Source organism: Lontra canadensis, unplaced genomic scaffold (genome assembly GCF_010015895.1).
Source record: "Lontra canadensis isolate GAN:19392208 unplaced genomic scaffold, GSC_riverotter_1.0 scaffold3, whole genome shotgun sequence".
Classification (NCBI taxonomy): domain Eukaryota; kingdom Metazoa; phylum Chordata; class Mammalia; order Carnivora; family Mustelidae; genus Lontra; species Lontra canadensis.
Genome location: NW_022630997.1, coordinates 16,385,331 through 16,402,431, shown reverse-complemented (window position 1 = coordinate 16,402,431; position 17,101 = coordinate 16,385,331). Strand labels below are relative to the sequence as shown.

General features: G+C 40.4%; 1 protein-coding gene across 3 annotated transcripts in view; it reads right to left on the bottom strand.

Annotated features, from left to right (window-relative positions):
- The window catches only part of ARMH3 (armadillo like helical domain containing 3), a 180,598-nt gene that overhangs the window by 137,556 nt on the left and 25,941 nt on the right, over window positions 1–17,101 (bottom strand). For all 3 annotated transcript variants that reach the window (XM_032881700.1, XM_032881708.1, XM_032881705.1), the window contains exons 9-16: window positions 14,435–14,491; window positions 13,217–13,260; window positions 12,081–12,141; window positions 9,941–9,987; window positions 9,326–9,401; window positions 7,404–7,497; window positions 3,760–3,861; window positions 331–389 (exon numbers count right to left, since the gene is read on the bottom strand). In XM_032881700.1, coding sequence (XP_032737591.1) covers window positions 331–389; window positions 3,760–3,861; window positions 7,404–7,497; window positions 9,326–9,401; window positions 9,941–9,987; window positions 12,081–12,141; window positions 13,217–13,260; window positions 14,435–14,491 — 540 coding nt within the window. The remainder of the gene's footprint in view (window positions 1–330; window positions 390–3,759; window positions 3,862–7,403; window positions 7,498–9,325; window positions 9,402–9,940; window positions 9,988–12,080; window positions 12,142–13,216; window positions 13,261–14,434; window positions 14,492–17,101) is intronic.

Sequence of the window (17,101 nt, the reverse complement as noted above, 5' to 3'; positions counted from 1 at the left end):
GCCCCTAAATCTCATATTTAAAACTCTTAAGAGCTCATGTCTTCCAGTTCAAAATTATAGCAGTTATCATAACACAGTTCATTACTAATTCAACCACTAAATACTAACTGAGGCTCTACTATATGCTAGACACTGAGAATACACTGGTGAAGGACCTTGCTATCAGAGCTTACATTCTAGTGGGAGGAGACAGATGATACAAAGAGGAAAGATTTTCTTTCCCGACCTTTAGGATCCTTAAAGTCAGGAACAGGAGACGGGAAGAAAAAAGATAGCACTTTGTAAGAGATTAGCTAATATCAGAGGACAAGAGTGACACCTGACACCTACCTCTGCAATACACGTAAGTATAATCAGACAGAGTTTGCCACTGTGAAGCCGGTGCTCATCTGTAAAGAAAAAATAAACAAACCCTTCTCTCTATATCATCCAAACCAAGTTTCTATAGAGAATAAAGATGTGTGTCACCACAAAGATCATTTCTACTTTCCCCCTCCACACAAAATTCCTGAAAGAAAAATCAAGAGGAATTCTTGCTATTCTACTAGGCAAAAGAATCCCCAGAAGATGTTTTAGAAAAATGGATAGCTAATCACCTTCCTGAGAATCTAATTATTATGGTTCCTATTGTCATGGCCCAAATCAGGGCCATGCCCTTTGCTTCCATATCAATCCTTTGCTTCTGAATAGTCAGGTCTCTCCCCTTCCCCACACCTTCCCATCTACCAACTTCAAGCACCACCATCTACAGTCACATCCCACAAAACCGAGAAAGGTTTTATAACTGTTCTTATCAAACTGGCAGTGGAATCAGAAACTAACTGTAAACCAGGGTCCAGCCCCTGCCTTTTACTTGTGCTGTGCACACTACGTATGACTGGGAAAGCTGTAAACGTTTCATATTTCTTTCCTTCTTGGCAAAGTTATTCACTCTACAAATATTTACTTACTACCTACTATGTGGCAGGCACTATGCTAGGCATTACAGATATAGCACTGAACTGAAGAAAGGTCCCTGGTCTCCCAGAACTCACATTCTAGTTAATAAAAAAGAAGGCAACCTCAGTGGCAGTGCTTTAAGCCCACACAAATGACCAAGAAAGAGCTACTCCATCACTGCCAATTACCACATCAGAGCTTATTTACTTCCCAGGATCTTTGTGGGTAAGGGGTGAAATGGAGGCGAGAAGAGGGTCATACCAGCATAACCAAAATGGACAAATGGTTATGATGCTTCAATTAGCTTTGACAGGACCTGGCTTGAAGTCCATTCTGAGAGAAGATCTATTAACAGATTACAGTGCTACAGAAAGGAGCTAATAGAACTCACCCTGACATTAACCTGCTACTTCCTCAAAGATAAAATCAACTAAAACCTGACAATTAGAAGGCATATGGGGGTTGTAGGCCAGAAATATTTTTCACCTCCCCTCACAGACGCACAGTGTATACACAGTAATGATTATAATACTTCCTTGACATTCCCTAGAGCTTACATCAGCACTGCTAGGCACCCAGCAAAGAAATGCCCCTGCCTGTGCAAAACTAGATTCGTGAGACTCTTCTACCTACCTCTAGCCAAAGAGTTTCTCTGGCACTATTCTCCCCTTCCCCAAAAGCTGATGAGCAACTGCTGTAAAAAAAAAAAAAGCCCGCAGCTATCTCTCCACTTAAAAAAAAAAAAAAGTTTCTGAATACAAAAATAAGGCATATTTCATTACTAACTTTTTTATATTCAAAGAAGCACAAAAAAAGGACAATAAAAACTAAGTTTAATCATCCCATCCATATGTCCTGTTAAGATTTTGGTGAATCAACTTTAAAATTTATATATAGGTATACATATATTTTTTAATATTTTTGTCTATGTCTATTTTAAAGGTTGAGCAGATAGTCCTCCAAGGTGACAACACCCAAGTCAGAAGAACCTCAGGAAAAAAAAGGCTTTGAGGGCAGAGCTGAATCAAGGGAATGATAAAATTCTGCAGACTAGAGAAGACAAGAACTACTGGGAAGGGAACACACAGGTAGCTTCAACATCATTAATATTTGTTCAGTTGAGTCTACCACTCACATGTTCATTTTATTATTATACTTTGTAACTCATGCTATTTATTATATTTACTAAAAACTTTATAATTTAATATTCCTATATATTAGAAGTATCTTTTCATAGGTATCAAACAATAAATATATAATTAAAAAGAAACAGCTAAAATCTAGGGTGTGGGGACAGAGCAGAGCCAAGAAAAAGTTACTTCTATTGCTCCTAAAATCATAATGAAATCCTGTTAGTCAGGGCATGCAGAAGGTCAGGGGCTTAATAGCAAGATAGCTGAGCCAACATAGCCACCCAGGAGCCATTTTCCCCCCTCCCTTCTCCCTCAGTCTCACAGGAGCCATTTTTGAAATTAATTCTTCATAGTACCTAACCTTGCCCATTGCCATATTTAGGCTGCCTGCTGGCAAAGACCTGACTGAGCCTGAGTTTAGAAAGACAGGCTGAGGGGCGCCTGGGTGGCTCAGTGGGTTAAGCCGCTGCCTTCGGCTCAGGTCATGATCTCGGGGTCCTGGGATCGAGTCCCGCATCGGGCTCTCTGCTCAGCAGGGAGCCTGCTTCCCTCTCTCTCTCTGCCTGCCTCTCTGTCTACTTATGATCTCTCTCTGTCAAATAAATAAATAAAATCTTTAAAAAAAAAAAAAAAAAAAGAAAGACAGGCTGAGACCACTCATACTATAATTAATCTGCCCTCAGTTTTGCCTTCCATTTTACATATGACAAAGTGACCAGGACAAACAGCTTTATATGATCATTAAAGCTAAAAGTAAGTTCTAAGGGCCTCAATTCACTGTGTTATATCAAGCAAAGCTACAAATTCATTTGCAGGGTCACATCTACACAGTCTCTCTCTTCTGTGCTTGCTGTGACATTTCTAGATAAAGAAAGAGGTTACCCCTCCCCATAAAGGAGAAGCAATGGCCTCAAGAAACAGAGATACACAAAAGTCTTGCCATCCTCATCTGTCAGATCTCACTTGCCAAGTCTCAGACGTTCACCATCTCTGTAGCTCCCAATGGACTGAATTATATACTGGATACAATCTGCTGAGTTTCCTCCCAATCCCTTCTCACACCTAGCCCAAATATGCCCCTTCCCTACCATCAATTAAAAGATCACAGAAAGATCATAAACAGATGAATAGCAGGAAACTAGAGACAATAAACTCAAACTTTTCCAACAGCCAGTCCTCTTCTGCTTCCACTCTGCATCTCTGGATGGGTACTGACACTTCTATTTTAAGTGTTAAGGAACACTGTCCCTCTTAATCTCACCTCTTCCTACTGTACTTGATACAACAGTCCATGAATTCTCACCACAAGCTGAGGCTTCCAGTGCTTGTCCTCAAAAGGGAATTCCCTGAAGTGTGCTAATCCCCCCACTTCCCACACAAAAGAGTTTGCATCTACTTACCAAAATCTGCTAAAATGACTTGCTAGTTTTTGTAGAGACCAATTTTTTTTTCCTGTTCTATTTTTGAAGTACTCCCCCTCTAGCTCCAGGTTTTCCCAACACCACCTAATTGCCATCTGGCAGTGAGAAATTACTGTTTTCCAGTAATCAGGACCATCACCCTATACAGGAGGCCCCAGTGCTTTATCCTGTCAAAGCTTCAAAGTATTCATGCTACTCCTTAATTCTAGATAAGTCGCTGCGGCCACACCCCCTGCTTCCTAAGCCCCCAAAATAGCATGCCTTACCTTTGGTGTCCTGCATGACAATCGAGCTATACTTCAAGAACGTTATCAGTAGATTACTGGTCTGTACATCTGCATCCAGTGGGAGTTCCACAGAACTTATAACTGGAATAGAACAGATGAAATGCACTTAGCCTACAACATATTGCATCTAACACTTCTACCTACATAGCCAATTTGCAAGCAGGCAAGGAAATCACTAAATAAACTTTTTCCACAAAAAAGGGAGGACTAAGTGCTTATAATAAAACCCTTAGCTACTGTTCCTAGACCTCTAGAGCCCTTCCTACTCCGAAGAGTAAAGCCAGTACCCTTCTCATAATCTAAAAGGGCCAGTCTTCAGGAACACTGCTTTTCTCCCCACATCCTAAGAAGGGTCTTTTGATTCCAATTCTATTCTCAAGTAACCCAAAAGTGTTCAGGGCCCTTCTGAAGGCACTCTGACTTGTACCTAAGGGAAAGATCTGTATTGAATATAAATGAGCCTTGCTTTGATGAGTCTCCTGCTTAAAATAAATGACAATTCATTCCTAATAAGGAGAAATCTTGCTCAGTTCTGACAGAAAGCCTTGAGGCTGGAAATACCCAAGATGGAATGGAAAAAAGTTACAGCAGAACTATATTCAAATTCTACTCCTTAATCCCTTTCCCCCTAAAAGGGAACCTGAAAAAGAATACCAGGCTAAAAACAGGTGGGCATTACTGACTGGGACAGCCTAGAAACTGAGTTGTATTTTACCCAGCTGCTTGTTATTTCTAAAAGAAACTACCCCTTGTCCCCACTCTCTGAGCCACAATCTTTTTTTTTTTTTTTTAAGATTTTTATTTATTTATTTGACAGACAGAGAGCACAAGTAGGCAGAAAGGCAGGCAGAGAGAGGGGAGGAAGCAGGCTCCCTGCTGAGCAGAGAGCCCGATGTGGGGCTCGATCCCAGGACACTGAGATTATGACCTGAGCCGAAGGCAGAGGTTTTAACCCACTGAGCCACCCAGGTGCCCCTCTGAGCCACAATCTTAATGAACAATGAGGGACCAAACCAGGGTTGGGACCCACACAGAACAGGCTTTTTTCTTCCTTTTTCTTTTTTCCTCTACACCCAAATGGGGCTTGAACTCACGACCCTGATATCACGAGTCCCATGCTCTACCAACAGCCAGCCAGGAGCCCCCAGAATAGTCTTAACGTAGATTTTTCAAGCTTCTAAGACTTTAAATTAGACTTACACATCTTGTTAACTGTTTTTACACTAAGACATAATATACAAGCAAAAGGACACTCATGCTGGCTCAGACAGGCTAGAGAATCTATAGCTTTCTACTGTATTTTCACCCACAGAAGACTCAGTTGAGTTTGGGAAATTATTCATAATATGTATTCATAATTGCAATGGATCCCTCTGGAGTTATTACGATGTATGCTGAGAACATTTATTAACAATGGGAAACATTTGCATATAATGGTTCCATAACACACAACAAGCACAACAAAAGCCTTATAAGAAGAAATTAGCATGCCCAATCCTTGGCTCTTTTCCCACAGTTCAGCCCCCCAAAACTAATAAAAGACAAATATATTTTTATGTTGAAATACTAAAAGGTCTTAATTCATACTATGGGTTAATGACCTGAAACTTTCCACTCAAAACTCCAGCCTATTTTGAACCTCAGGGCCCATAATCCTTCCTTTGTCCCATACAAAGAGGCATCTAACTGGTGAGTGGAACTTTTTTCCCACTCACACACAGCAGTAACTGGAAAAATGTCTTATGTAATATGTAGAAATATAGAAGTATATGTATTTTTAGTTTACCAGAAAGTCCTCTCATGCCAAGGCTGAGTTGTCAAATGTCAAGTCTGAGCTGAGAACAAATGTTATATCTAAACTGCTGACTTTTAAAAATAATGGCTCCAGGGACATACCTTTAAATATAACTGGGCCACTGAGCACCACTATACATAATTGAAAACAAAACCTGAAACAAGGTTATCATGCTGAGAATCCCAACAGAAAGGAAAGGAATCAGGAGAGAAGAAAAAGAACAAAACAGAAGAAATAGAATAAAATCCCTCACAAATTAAAATCTCGTTCCTAAAGAAGAGTTACTCCTTGATCTTTGGCTTCATAATTCTTCCCAGCAGCCTCTGTTAAGGGAGACAGTCATTTGAAAGTGGGCTGACTCCATCTTCCCACTAGAAAAAATAAAAGCTCACTGGTTGTAGGTAAGTAAGCACAAATCCTGCCATTGCATAATCAAGTGTGTGGGTGAAAGTGTTCACAATGAACAGTTTGAAAGGCAGTTCTCTGAAGCATCCAAACCACAACATCGCATGGGACTCAGATAGATAGATAGATAGATACATAGATAGATATTTTTATATATATATATGGCTTTTGATATCCATGGTAACCAGGCAGGCTTCATTCTTAAAGAGAAACAACAGAATTTCTATTGGATTTTTCAGTGACCTGAAAAAGCAGAGACAAGTAGGCAGTCTTTACTACTTGCTCCTTCTCATTAAGATATTTTGGAATTTGGCTTTCAGTTCTAAACAGATCCAATTTGCTACCATAGACTTGAATATCAATGGCACCTCCCTGACACGTTTCTGTACCAACGCCACTTTCACCACTTTCAACTGCCACCACCGCATGTGCTAGACAAAAATTTGAAGGAGAAAAAGCAGACCAAACAAGGTCATTTCACAGACCACAAAGAGGAACAGAGAAAGGACTGAAGTTAAATTTCCTGTTTCTTTACTCAAAATTCAGTAAATATTTTAGGCAAAACACTGAGTATTAACAAAGATTATTTTTAGGTTAATATACTCTATCAAACACACTTAGATGACAAACTTCATTGGGGAAAATTCATAATTTATTTCCTGTTACCTTGTTCTTAAGTTCCAGCCATAAAATTTATAAAGCAGAAATTCTATGTGGGTGGGTGGGTGTATTTTAGGGGGAGAAGTCTTAAATACCCACCAAATTCTCAATTATAATACACTCAAAGCTTATTGTTTTCCCACTGGAAGGGCTGGGAGATACATACCAGTGAGTAAAATCCTGGGTTCACTTTCTCATCCATGTACTCAACAAGTCTTTATTAAGCAGTGACTACGCTAGGCACTACACCGGACAGACAGCAGTGAACAAAACAGACATGGTCCTTGTCCTGACCCATGTCCTGGTTCTTAGTCTCAATTCTCAGTAACATGAGGTGATCCACTTATTTTTCTGGTCTCAATCCCCTCATTTGGCCAATGGTAACATGAGATAATATTACTATCTTATATTCATTTCAGAGAGATAGTCATAAAATTCCTCATCAGAGCCTCACAAGTATCCTAAGAGTTTGGCAGGATAGGCATTACTGACCTCATAGATCCCTTTCAGATCTAGCACTGCATGATTCTACAACCATTCCCTGAGGACAAGTTAGAGTTATGTAGCTTCTTACACAAAGAAAAACACTTGACTTTCTTTTCCAAAGCTTCCTTTAGAGCTTTAGAAGTCCTAAAAGACAGAACCTCAGAACAATTTCTTAGCTGGAAGAATTAACAACTGTGTTCTTTGTTCAACACAGCTATGCTTACCCTGAAAAATTCAAGATCGTATTAGTCAAGAAAACTAGAGGTGGTGGGCTTACCATCAGAGGAGGGCGGCGTGGTCCCAAGTGGTGTGGCTGGGGTTGTAGGAGCAGGACTGACAGGGGTTGTCACCAAGCCCATTTCTGGATGACTCTGAAAGAAACAGAAGCAAGAAAGAAAAGACATAACCCAGTTCTGAGTATCCTCTCCATAATATCCTTTCGTATTCCTGGCCTCATAATTAGATGGAATGCTCACTTAGGAGGGACTGCTTTTACACTGAGTTCCCCTGAGAACCTGATTCCTGTTGATGCTTACTAAACTCTAATAAGAAGCTCTGTGAGCTAGTTTTCTTTAAGCAAGTAAGTTTCCATTACATACATAAATTTTTCTGCAGAACCCTGCAAAAAAACTGAGGTAAACAAATACATGAGATTATTCCAGCAAAAAAAAAAAAAAAAAAAAAGGGTATCTGAGTCCTATCTGAACCTAGGCAAGGACTGCTCTCATCAGACTCTCATCAACCTAAAACGTATCTATAGACTGTTCTGATGACCACAGAGTTGACTAGTAAGTACAGACAAGGCAAGTAGATAAAGTGCTATAAAAAAGAGCTATGCAGACAGCAGCCTCCCTTTTCCACAACTAACAAGAGTATGCAGGGTGGAAGCAGAGACACAGGGGAGACATCCACTGGGACCAAAACAGACAACTCCTCTGTTCCTGACCTTCCTTAGCCATCTCTGTCACATGAGCTCTTAAGAATTAAGCTGGATGGGGTGTCTGAGTGGCTCAATGGGTTAAGCCGCTGCCTTCAGCTCAGATCTTGATCTCAGGGTCCTAGGATCGAGTCCCACATCCTGCTCCTTGCTCAGCAGGGAGCCTGCTTCTCTCTCTGCCTCTCCCTGCCATTCTGACTGCTTGTGCACCCGCTCTCTCTCTCTCTGACAAATAAATAAATGAAATCTTAAAAAAAAAAAAAAAAAGAATTAAGCTGGGTGATGGCTACTCCCTTCTCTTCCTCAACAGCTTTTTGCAGTGTTCCACCTCCCTCATCCTCCTTTAAAATCAGCTACAGAATTCAGAGAGCAGACAAACATAATGGGAATAGTGGATAAAATCTCTCATGTTCTCTTGATAAAAAAATAAGTGTCTTCCTAGACAGACCCCAAGCCAGAACACTTTTTAAGCATGACCTCATTTTTTTTTTGTTAAAACTCAGTGATTTCATATACATCTGCCCTTTGAGAAAAAGGCAAAAGCAAATGTTCTTTTTAAAGAAACCTACATACATATTTTAAACACTCTGACTTTAGGATAAAAACATTTTATCAATTTTTAAAGACATCCTTCATGGACAGCACTTGAGTTCTCAGCCCATGTTAGTCCCCTTCTCTACCAGCTACTGAGGATATCCTAAGCTGCGTTAAGTGACCCAGCACTCAGTATTCTAGGACTTCCCGCTTTCAACATTTGTAGACCATTTAGTTGTTGTTGTTAACAGCTAGCCTTATGGTAGACAAGATATTTTTTTACTTTTCTTCTCTGGAAATTAGTGAAATAATAAGACAAATGACTTGGCCTATTTTATCTCTAGTTTTAATTCCACAGTGGTTTAGAAGCAGAAAGCCTGACATATGGGCAGATAATACCAAGGGATTGCCAGTGAACAAAAAGAAGTAATCTCCACTCAAAATGAAGTAATCTCCACTCATCTCAGTTAACAAAATCAGGAAACTGGTCAAAAGAATTAGAAGACTGGTCAAACCCAATACTTTGCATTTTACCAGACCCACTTCAGCACCAAATGGAAACATACATATTTGGGGACAGCCTGAAGCAAAGACAATTGATGTACCTCTGTTACTATCGCCTACCAATACAAAGCAAGGTTTAAATAGGCACAGCCAGATAGGCTTTTCAGTGAAGTGAATCTGTATGAAATTCAGGGAGAAGCACTGGAGTTTTTAATATAACCAACCTGAGCTAACACGGTGATGAAATTACGATTTAAATGAACAGCTTCATAAAGTGCCAGAAGGATGGCCTCATTGGTTCTAAAGAAAAAAAAGAGAGAGAGAACAAATTGGAGAGGCTCTTACAATGGAAGAGTTAAAACAGTATGATCAGCAAGATACAATTTCACCCCAGATCCTCATTACCAATCCCTTTGCATTTCTAATGTTCCCTTTATTTCATCTTAGGGTTTATATAAGGGATATACAGGCAAGGACTCAGGGCCTTAACTTTATTTAATTCCTTAGGACTATTTCTTATCTACTTCATTCCCTATTTTCCCTCTCACTTTCCCATCCCAATCCAGTTAAGTCCTTCACTGGCTCAGACACCCAGCCTCTTTCATTTCATTCCAGAGACAGCTGGGAACCATTTATCAGCTTCTTAGGGCTCCACAGACATGACCAAAGTAGTGGTTTCTATGGGTCCATTCTTGTTTAAAACCCAAGAAACACTGGATAAATCACCATGAAAGTCTGAATCTGTAAAAGATTAGCAAGAGGTAACGTTTCAGATTCACATCCAGCCAGAGAGCCCACACTGAAGTTCAAGTCACTGCACAAGAATGTAAGGCACTTACTGTACTGAGATTTTCTCATGGGCATCTGCTATGAACATGCTGCCCACCTGTGGAAGAAAAGAGGAATTGCATGCTTATAGCACAGAAATGGGAGAAGAGATCTGTGCTTATGAAGCCTTTGATCAGTGAAAAAATAAGTGGTGTGCAGACTGAGGGAACTTGGAACTCTGGCCCACCAGTCATACAGATCAAAACCAGCCCTATTTCAAGATCTTCAAAGATTCACAAGTAATAAAATGAAATAATGAGAACGCCACTAAACTATCTTTCCTTAAAGGGCCTTAAAAAAGAACAATCAGGGGACGCCTGGATGGCTTAGTCCTTAAGTGTCTGCCTTGGGCTCAGGTCATGATCCCAGGGTCCTGGGATCAAGTCTCACATCGAGCTCTTTGCTCAGCAGAGAGCCTGATTCTCCGAACTCTGACTGCTGCTCCCCCTGCTTGTGCACTCACGTGTTCTCTCTCTCTCTCTCTCTCCCTGACAAATATATAAATAAAATCTTCTACAAAAAGAACAATCAAGACCTTTATCCAGCTCTCCTTTTCAATGTGTAAATTTAGTTAACTACTGACATCAAGTAAGTGTTAACACAGACCTCCTCATCACTTGGCATCTTTCCTGAAAGCTGCTTACTTGAAGTCAGAAACTCATGCAGAGTACCACAGAAAGCACACTGATTTCATACCCAACATAGTGCCGTCTTCAGCTTGAGTTTCAGACCAGAAATGTCTATGTGAGACCCACTGTCCAGCTTTCAGATCACAAAATCTTTAGTTTGTGTCCCAGGCAGGGGAGCCAAATAAGTAAACAGAGTAGGTTGCCTCCAATGTGTGTAACATCAGAGGCACTGAGAAAGATGGCTATCCCTCTGAAAATACCTTTCCATCTGCCTACGATGTTCCCAAACTACGCAGCTGGAACTTCCTTTGTTTCGTACAAAACTTCTTCTTCCTTTGCTAAAAGGCAACAATCCCTGGAGCAGTTGTATCTAATTCATTTAACCAAATACCAACATAGCACTCACTCATACTGCTCTAACCTCTGACAGTCTTTACTCATTTATGCTTCAAAGTTAAAAAGCTGAGCAGATCCTTTTCTCAGAGAAAGCTCTGAGAAAGGAGGGAAGAAGACATAGGCTTTGGGGAGATAAAGTGCCCATTTCGGGGGTAGAGGGATGACTGTTTTTTTGTTTGTTTGTTTGTTTTCTCCCTCCCGCCTCTGGGATGACTGTTTTTTGCAAAGAACTCAAAAACTATCTAACCCTACAGGTCACTATTTGAATAGTAATGTCCAAGGAAAAAGACTTTCTGAATCTGCCTAGATTCTAAGACCTACCAGATTTATCTCTTAAAAATTAGTCCTAGGGGGCACCCGGAGGGCTCAGTCATTAAGTGTCTCAGTCATCAGGTCTGATATCAGGGTCCTGGAATCGAGCCCCGCATTGGGCTGCCTGCTCAATAGGAAGCCTACTTCTCCTTCTCCCACTGCCCCTGCTTGTGTTCCCTCTCTCTCTCTGTATCTCTCTGACAAATAAATAAATAAAATCTTAAAAAAAAACAAAAACAAACCTAGTCCTGGGTTATCTGGCCCAAAATGCCTATGGTGTCAAGGCTGAGAAACCTTGTTCAGAAGTCTTACAAAATGGACCAAACTTTCCTAAATTAGGGACCTCTCAGTCCATTAAATCTTTAGAGGAGTAGCTCAAATCTTTTCCATCAATCCCTTGACTTCAGGACCAGCTCTGAGGAATCAAGTGGCCATAGCAGACAGCAAAAGAGCACTCAGGGCTACACTCAGATCTAAACTCTCCTATTCAATATTCTGCAGGGTCAGTTCTCAAACACAGCTAGCTCTTCAGGAGGCAAAAGTCTGACTTAATATGTATGCTTTTTTAGCCTTTAAAAAACGGAATTAATTAATTTGAAAATATCAGTCCCAGGGCAATCAGAGCTCTCCCTTTCCTACCTTACTTGGGTTTGGAAATCAATAAAAGAGATAGAGCTCTCAAAAAAATCTGCTCTGAGACACTCTCCCCTCTTCATGCCATCAACTCAAACATTTGAACTTCTGAGTCCAAATTTGTCTACCCCTACAGACCTCTTAAATTCCTAGCAGGACAGAAAAAACAAGTCAGACTTACCATATTTGTTAAAGCAGAGAAAAAACCACTCTGGTGTTCTTCTTCCTTGTCTTTATACTGCCTGAACAAAAATAACTAAATTCAACTTTAGTATTACTTATTAAGTATGTCTTTGTCCTTGGCATTCTAGGTAATCAGGGCAGGGCACTCACAGAATTCAATGACTCCAGAAAACAAAAGCATTGTGACAATCCAGCCATAGCAGTTCCCCCTGCAAGCCAAAAGGCATGCATCTGCTCTTGAGGCAGCGTGTATCAAAATGCCTGGCTACTCTGGGAGAGACTCAGAAAGCAAGCTGCAAACGTGTGAAACTGCTCTAACATATGGCTGATCCAGTTATTTCCCAAACAGACTATTACTTGAAAAGTGTAACAGTGAAATTACTTTCAGGCTGTAACAGTGAAAATCTTGTTTGTTTTTGAAGGAAGAGGAGGGAAATCTGTGAGCTAAACTATTTGTGGAGATGGGGCAGATTTGAAATTCCACATCTAATTGTGTGTGAGCAAAGTCTGAAGAGGAGCAAGCAAGATACTGTCTGGCCCTTGCCAGGATTAGGAACATTTCTGGTTTCCATTCACTGAATACCAGACACCTTCCTCATCCAGAGCAAGAGGAAAAGCAAGCGTCAATGAAGAGAGCCCCAGAAAAGACAAGGACTCTGGGAAATTGCAGTTGATTCCTGATGAAAAGGCAGCATCCATTAAACTAGAGCTAATTCAGTATGTTTTCTCTTTTTACTTATTTTTAAGTACACAAAATGTGGTGCTTCGCAAATTTTTTTACATAGAAAATTGTATTTGTAGGATACATGGGGCTAAATGGAAGAGCCTGCTTGTGGCTGGAAAACCAGTTAAAATGCTCTGCAATAAAATATCAAAGGTTTCAAAAGAATGTGCCCAATTGCTTAAAGAAAAGCTGGACACTAATTTGGTGGCTACTTTTCCCCCGGTATTAGACACAACCCCTGCTAAGACCATCAAGCTGAGCTACAGCAAATACATCTGCCAGAAGCTAACCCTAAGATACTCTTCTAGGATAGGTTAAGGGAAGTTCATGCAAGCACTGGAGCAAATCTGTTTCCTACTCAACCAATTCAAATGAAAATAAGACCCTTTCCCCTGTAATGGTGGACTTACCTGTTGTACTCAGATAAAGCCTGAGCAATCACGAGCCCCATTCCCTAGGGGGGAGAAAAAAAGATAGCACAGATGAAATAAGGGGCTGGTGGCAACGCCAGGCCAGGGAAACATTAAAACGCTAATTATAGCCCCACAGTCTGGATTTTCCTGATCTAACTATCTAGATCTCACTTAGGAGAGTAATAAGGAGTGGGGTGGGGGAAAATGGTTCAGCCCAGATCACTGACAATTTCACTGGGATCATTTTTACCTCAATAGAGAAGACTAAGTTAGAATCTTCAAACAAAAAGCTCTGGTATGTCTCCAAAACAGTCACAATAAGAGTGACAATAAGTCTCACACTAAATGAAGGTGCAGAGAGACAAACCACTCGTTCAGGCCACAGGAAAACAGGAGGATAACAGGAAGAAGCATCCAATAAATGTAAAAGTGACTTATCAATTTTCCCTTTAGAACCTGCTAATAAACATGACACAAAGATCAATTTAGGCCACGAGGATGAGTCATGTATGATTTTTTTTTTCCATAAGGGAAATCAGAAGAATGAAGAGGGCAAGATGCCAGACACCTCTTCATCTTCTTCCTCCCTTACTCAGAGAACAGATATTATTTCCCAAACTTTCAAGGACATATGCAGCAGGTACACAGATTATATTCCATGTTCCAGCTTTACCACGTCAAGCTGTAAATGCCATCTGGCCAGTTCTACAAGAAGGGATCTCCCATAGGTTAGTCATCCAAGCCTTGATTTGTTTTCTTTTTTCTTTTTTTTTTTTAATTTTCAGCTTTATTGTAGTATAACATACAAAATTAAAATTGTAAGATATTTAAAGTGTACATTATGCTGATTTGATATATCATCTAAGCCTTCTTATTCTTGGGAATGTAATTTATTGACTCTGTAGGATCACCAACCTCAGCACACTAGAACATGAAACAGAACCAACCATTTCATCATGATGGGGCTCAATGGAAGAGCCTGCTTGTGGCTGGAAAACCAGTTAAAATGCTCTGCAGTAAAATATCAAACTTTCCTTCCATGACGAGAAGATAAAATATGGTAAGACAGACACACTGATGCTCTAAAATAAGTACTGATTCCCTCTTTGTCGCCAGTTGAAATTAACACAACAGCTCTCTGTTCTAAATATCCACTGAAAGTGAGGCCGCCAAAAGCAAGTAATTAAGACAGTAACACAGGATCCATATACTCACATTGAGCGTAGCCTCATCATCCACAATAGACAGCTTCACAATATAAGGATTCACAGACTGTTAAACAAGAGACTCAGGTGAGTGTGACTTAGTTAAGAACCCATTAGCTATTTAACAAAATGTTAACAAAAATGGTTCTATAAGGCCCTCTGTAGTGATGCTCCTAATACCCAGATTCAACCCATCCTGCCAGCTAACTCCCCCATTTCCAGTAAATCTCTCAGCGTGCACAGCAATCACCAAATACACACACACACACACACACACACTCTCTCTCTCTCTCTCTCACACACACACACACACACCCCAATTCTGTTCTACTTGCATTTTTCTCCAGGTGGATCAGCCCAGGCCTGTGTCTTCTACTTCTCCCATCTTTCTATCTTATTTATTTCTAAGAAGTGAACACTCCACAAAACTCACTTTGTCCTATCCTGCCAATAATATGAGTCCACAGGGACAGCAGTCTTGGGAGGAACATAAAGCTTCTTTGCCATAAGGCACAAATTTATAAGTTGCTAACTTACAATCTCATCCCAAAGGCTCCCTTACCACTCCACAAACTATATGCAAGGACTGATTCACCCACCCGTAAAACAAAGCCACCTTGGGGGTGGAAAGTGGCAGCTGCTTAACAGCCAGAGAGGCCATTTATGGATCCAATACCCAAATAACACTGCAGGGGAACTGAAAAAAAGGATGTAATTACCCAAACTACAATCTGGTCAGAACAATGGGATTTAATGATTGTCCCATCACTTATAGCATTGGAAGATTTCTTGAGTTTTTCCAGACCCAATCTCAGCTGGGCAGCATATGGAAATGGACATATATTTAAACTCATTAAGCAGCAGGGCCATCTCCTACCAGTGGGATGAGAACCAATGACCTACTCACCTTGAAACACCCCATACATGGGATGTGAGGAAAGACCTCATCTAGATCAGACACCAATTCTAACCCAAGGGAAGCAAGGAACAATACTGGTAGTTTTCACAGCAACCAAGAAAACTCATTACTGAGAGATTTGGAAACCCCCCACATAGACCTTATTTAATCAAGTTTCTGAGGGTATCTTTGGAATGTCAACTGGGAATAGACAAAGAGACAGCTTTACTTTCTTAACAGCCCAAATGTATACAAGGTTTTCTACAACACAGCCCAAGAAGGTAAAACCCACTCTGTTTGTCACTTGACCTGACAGAGGAAGGCTCTCCACACTGATTCCTATAACCAGCAGTCAAATCCTACTGACGCCACAGATGTCAGACAAGATCCTATGCAAGTGGATCCTCAGAAAAGAAAATCCGCAGCAGGCTGACTTGAGATGCCATGATGAAGAGAACAATAACAGAAGGAGCAGGCCACTATTTCTTGGCATAATTGTTTAAAGTTCTTATCCCTCACCTTCCCAAAAGTCCACTGTTTTAAGTAATAATAAGGATCATCTGATTAACAAGAACAACCTATGCGTTAGCAGTTGAAGAAAAGGTAAGGGGACAAAAAGCAGGGGTTTGAGTTCTAGCTCCTCTACTAGGAGTTCCAGGTCCTTACTAATTATGACAAGAAAGCCACATTTATTAACCTAAGCTCAACTTCCTCATCTGTAAAATGTGGGTATTTTCTTTCTCAGGGTTATTATGAGACTTAAATGACATTAGACATGTAAAATCCTTAGCATAGTATCTGGCAGATGGTAAGGACTCAATGATTGGTACCTATATATTTTCTCCTTTAACATTTTTATTACATTTGAAGAAAGCTTTTTAGGGGGAAAAAAGGACAGAAAAAGAAAAAGACCAATTTGTAAGTGGACAATAAACAATTTTGTAATTTCTTGGAAACATCATGTTTAGGATAGCAGTTGGGGACCAAGTCATTCATCATAGGAGACTGGGTTCACCTAGAAGGCCAGGATCTTAATACTGTGAAAATTTCTATTCTACCAGATACAGAGTTTCCTTTAACACTATACACCTGTTGTACTGGTCAGTCACATTTTTAAACTGAAGGCAATCTACTTTTCACCCAAAAGATAGAATTACAAACTCAGCGAGCCTGCACAGGATTACTTTAATGGGGCTCTGCCTTTATTTGACCGAAACCATACCTACTCTTTCTTATTGGCTTTTCTTTTTTTTTCTTTATTGCCTCCTCTATCTCTTTAGAGAAAATAATGAAAATGGAATGCATTATTTGAGGTGAAGAAGAACTATTTACATTTACTACGTGACATCTTTTCCATCACTTCCATTCCTTAAGTCCAACGACCTTGCCTTCCCTGTGATTAGGTGGGCACCCTGCCTCTCTGGCGCCCTTTGCACGTTACTAGGTTACAACTTTCCCCAAATGTCATGGGATGGATTGCAGTGAGAGCCAGAATGCTGTTCTACCCAGCACACACTCTGTCATACTAGTTTGCATAAAATTTCACCAGCTTTTGGTTTTGCAATGTTCATCTGGAATTCCTCATGTTCCTGTCAAAAACCTTCTTGCTCCATGGTCACTAGGCTTCCTTAATGGTTTCTAGTGAGTGACTTATATCAAAAGCTGCAAAGCCCAGATAAATTATGCCCACCAGCTTGCCCTTGCCTACTATATTAATTCTTCTGTGGCTTCTGACAGACTAGAGATGCATACCTCGCTCCAGAAATATGATTTTCTCTA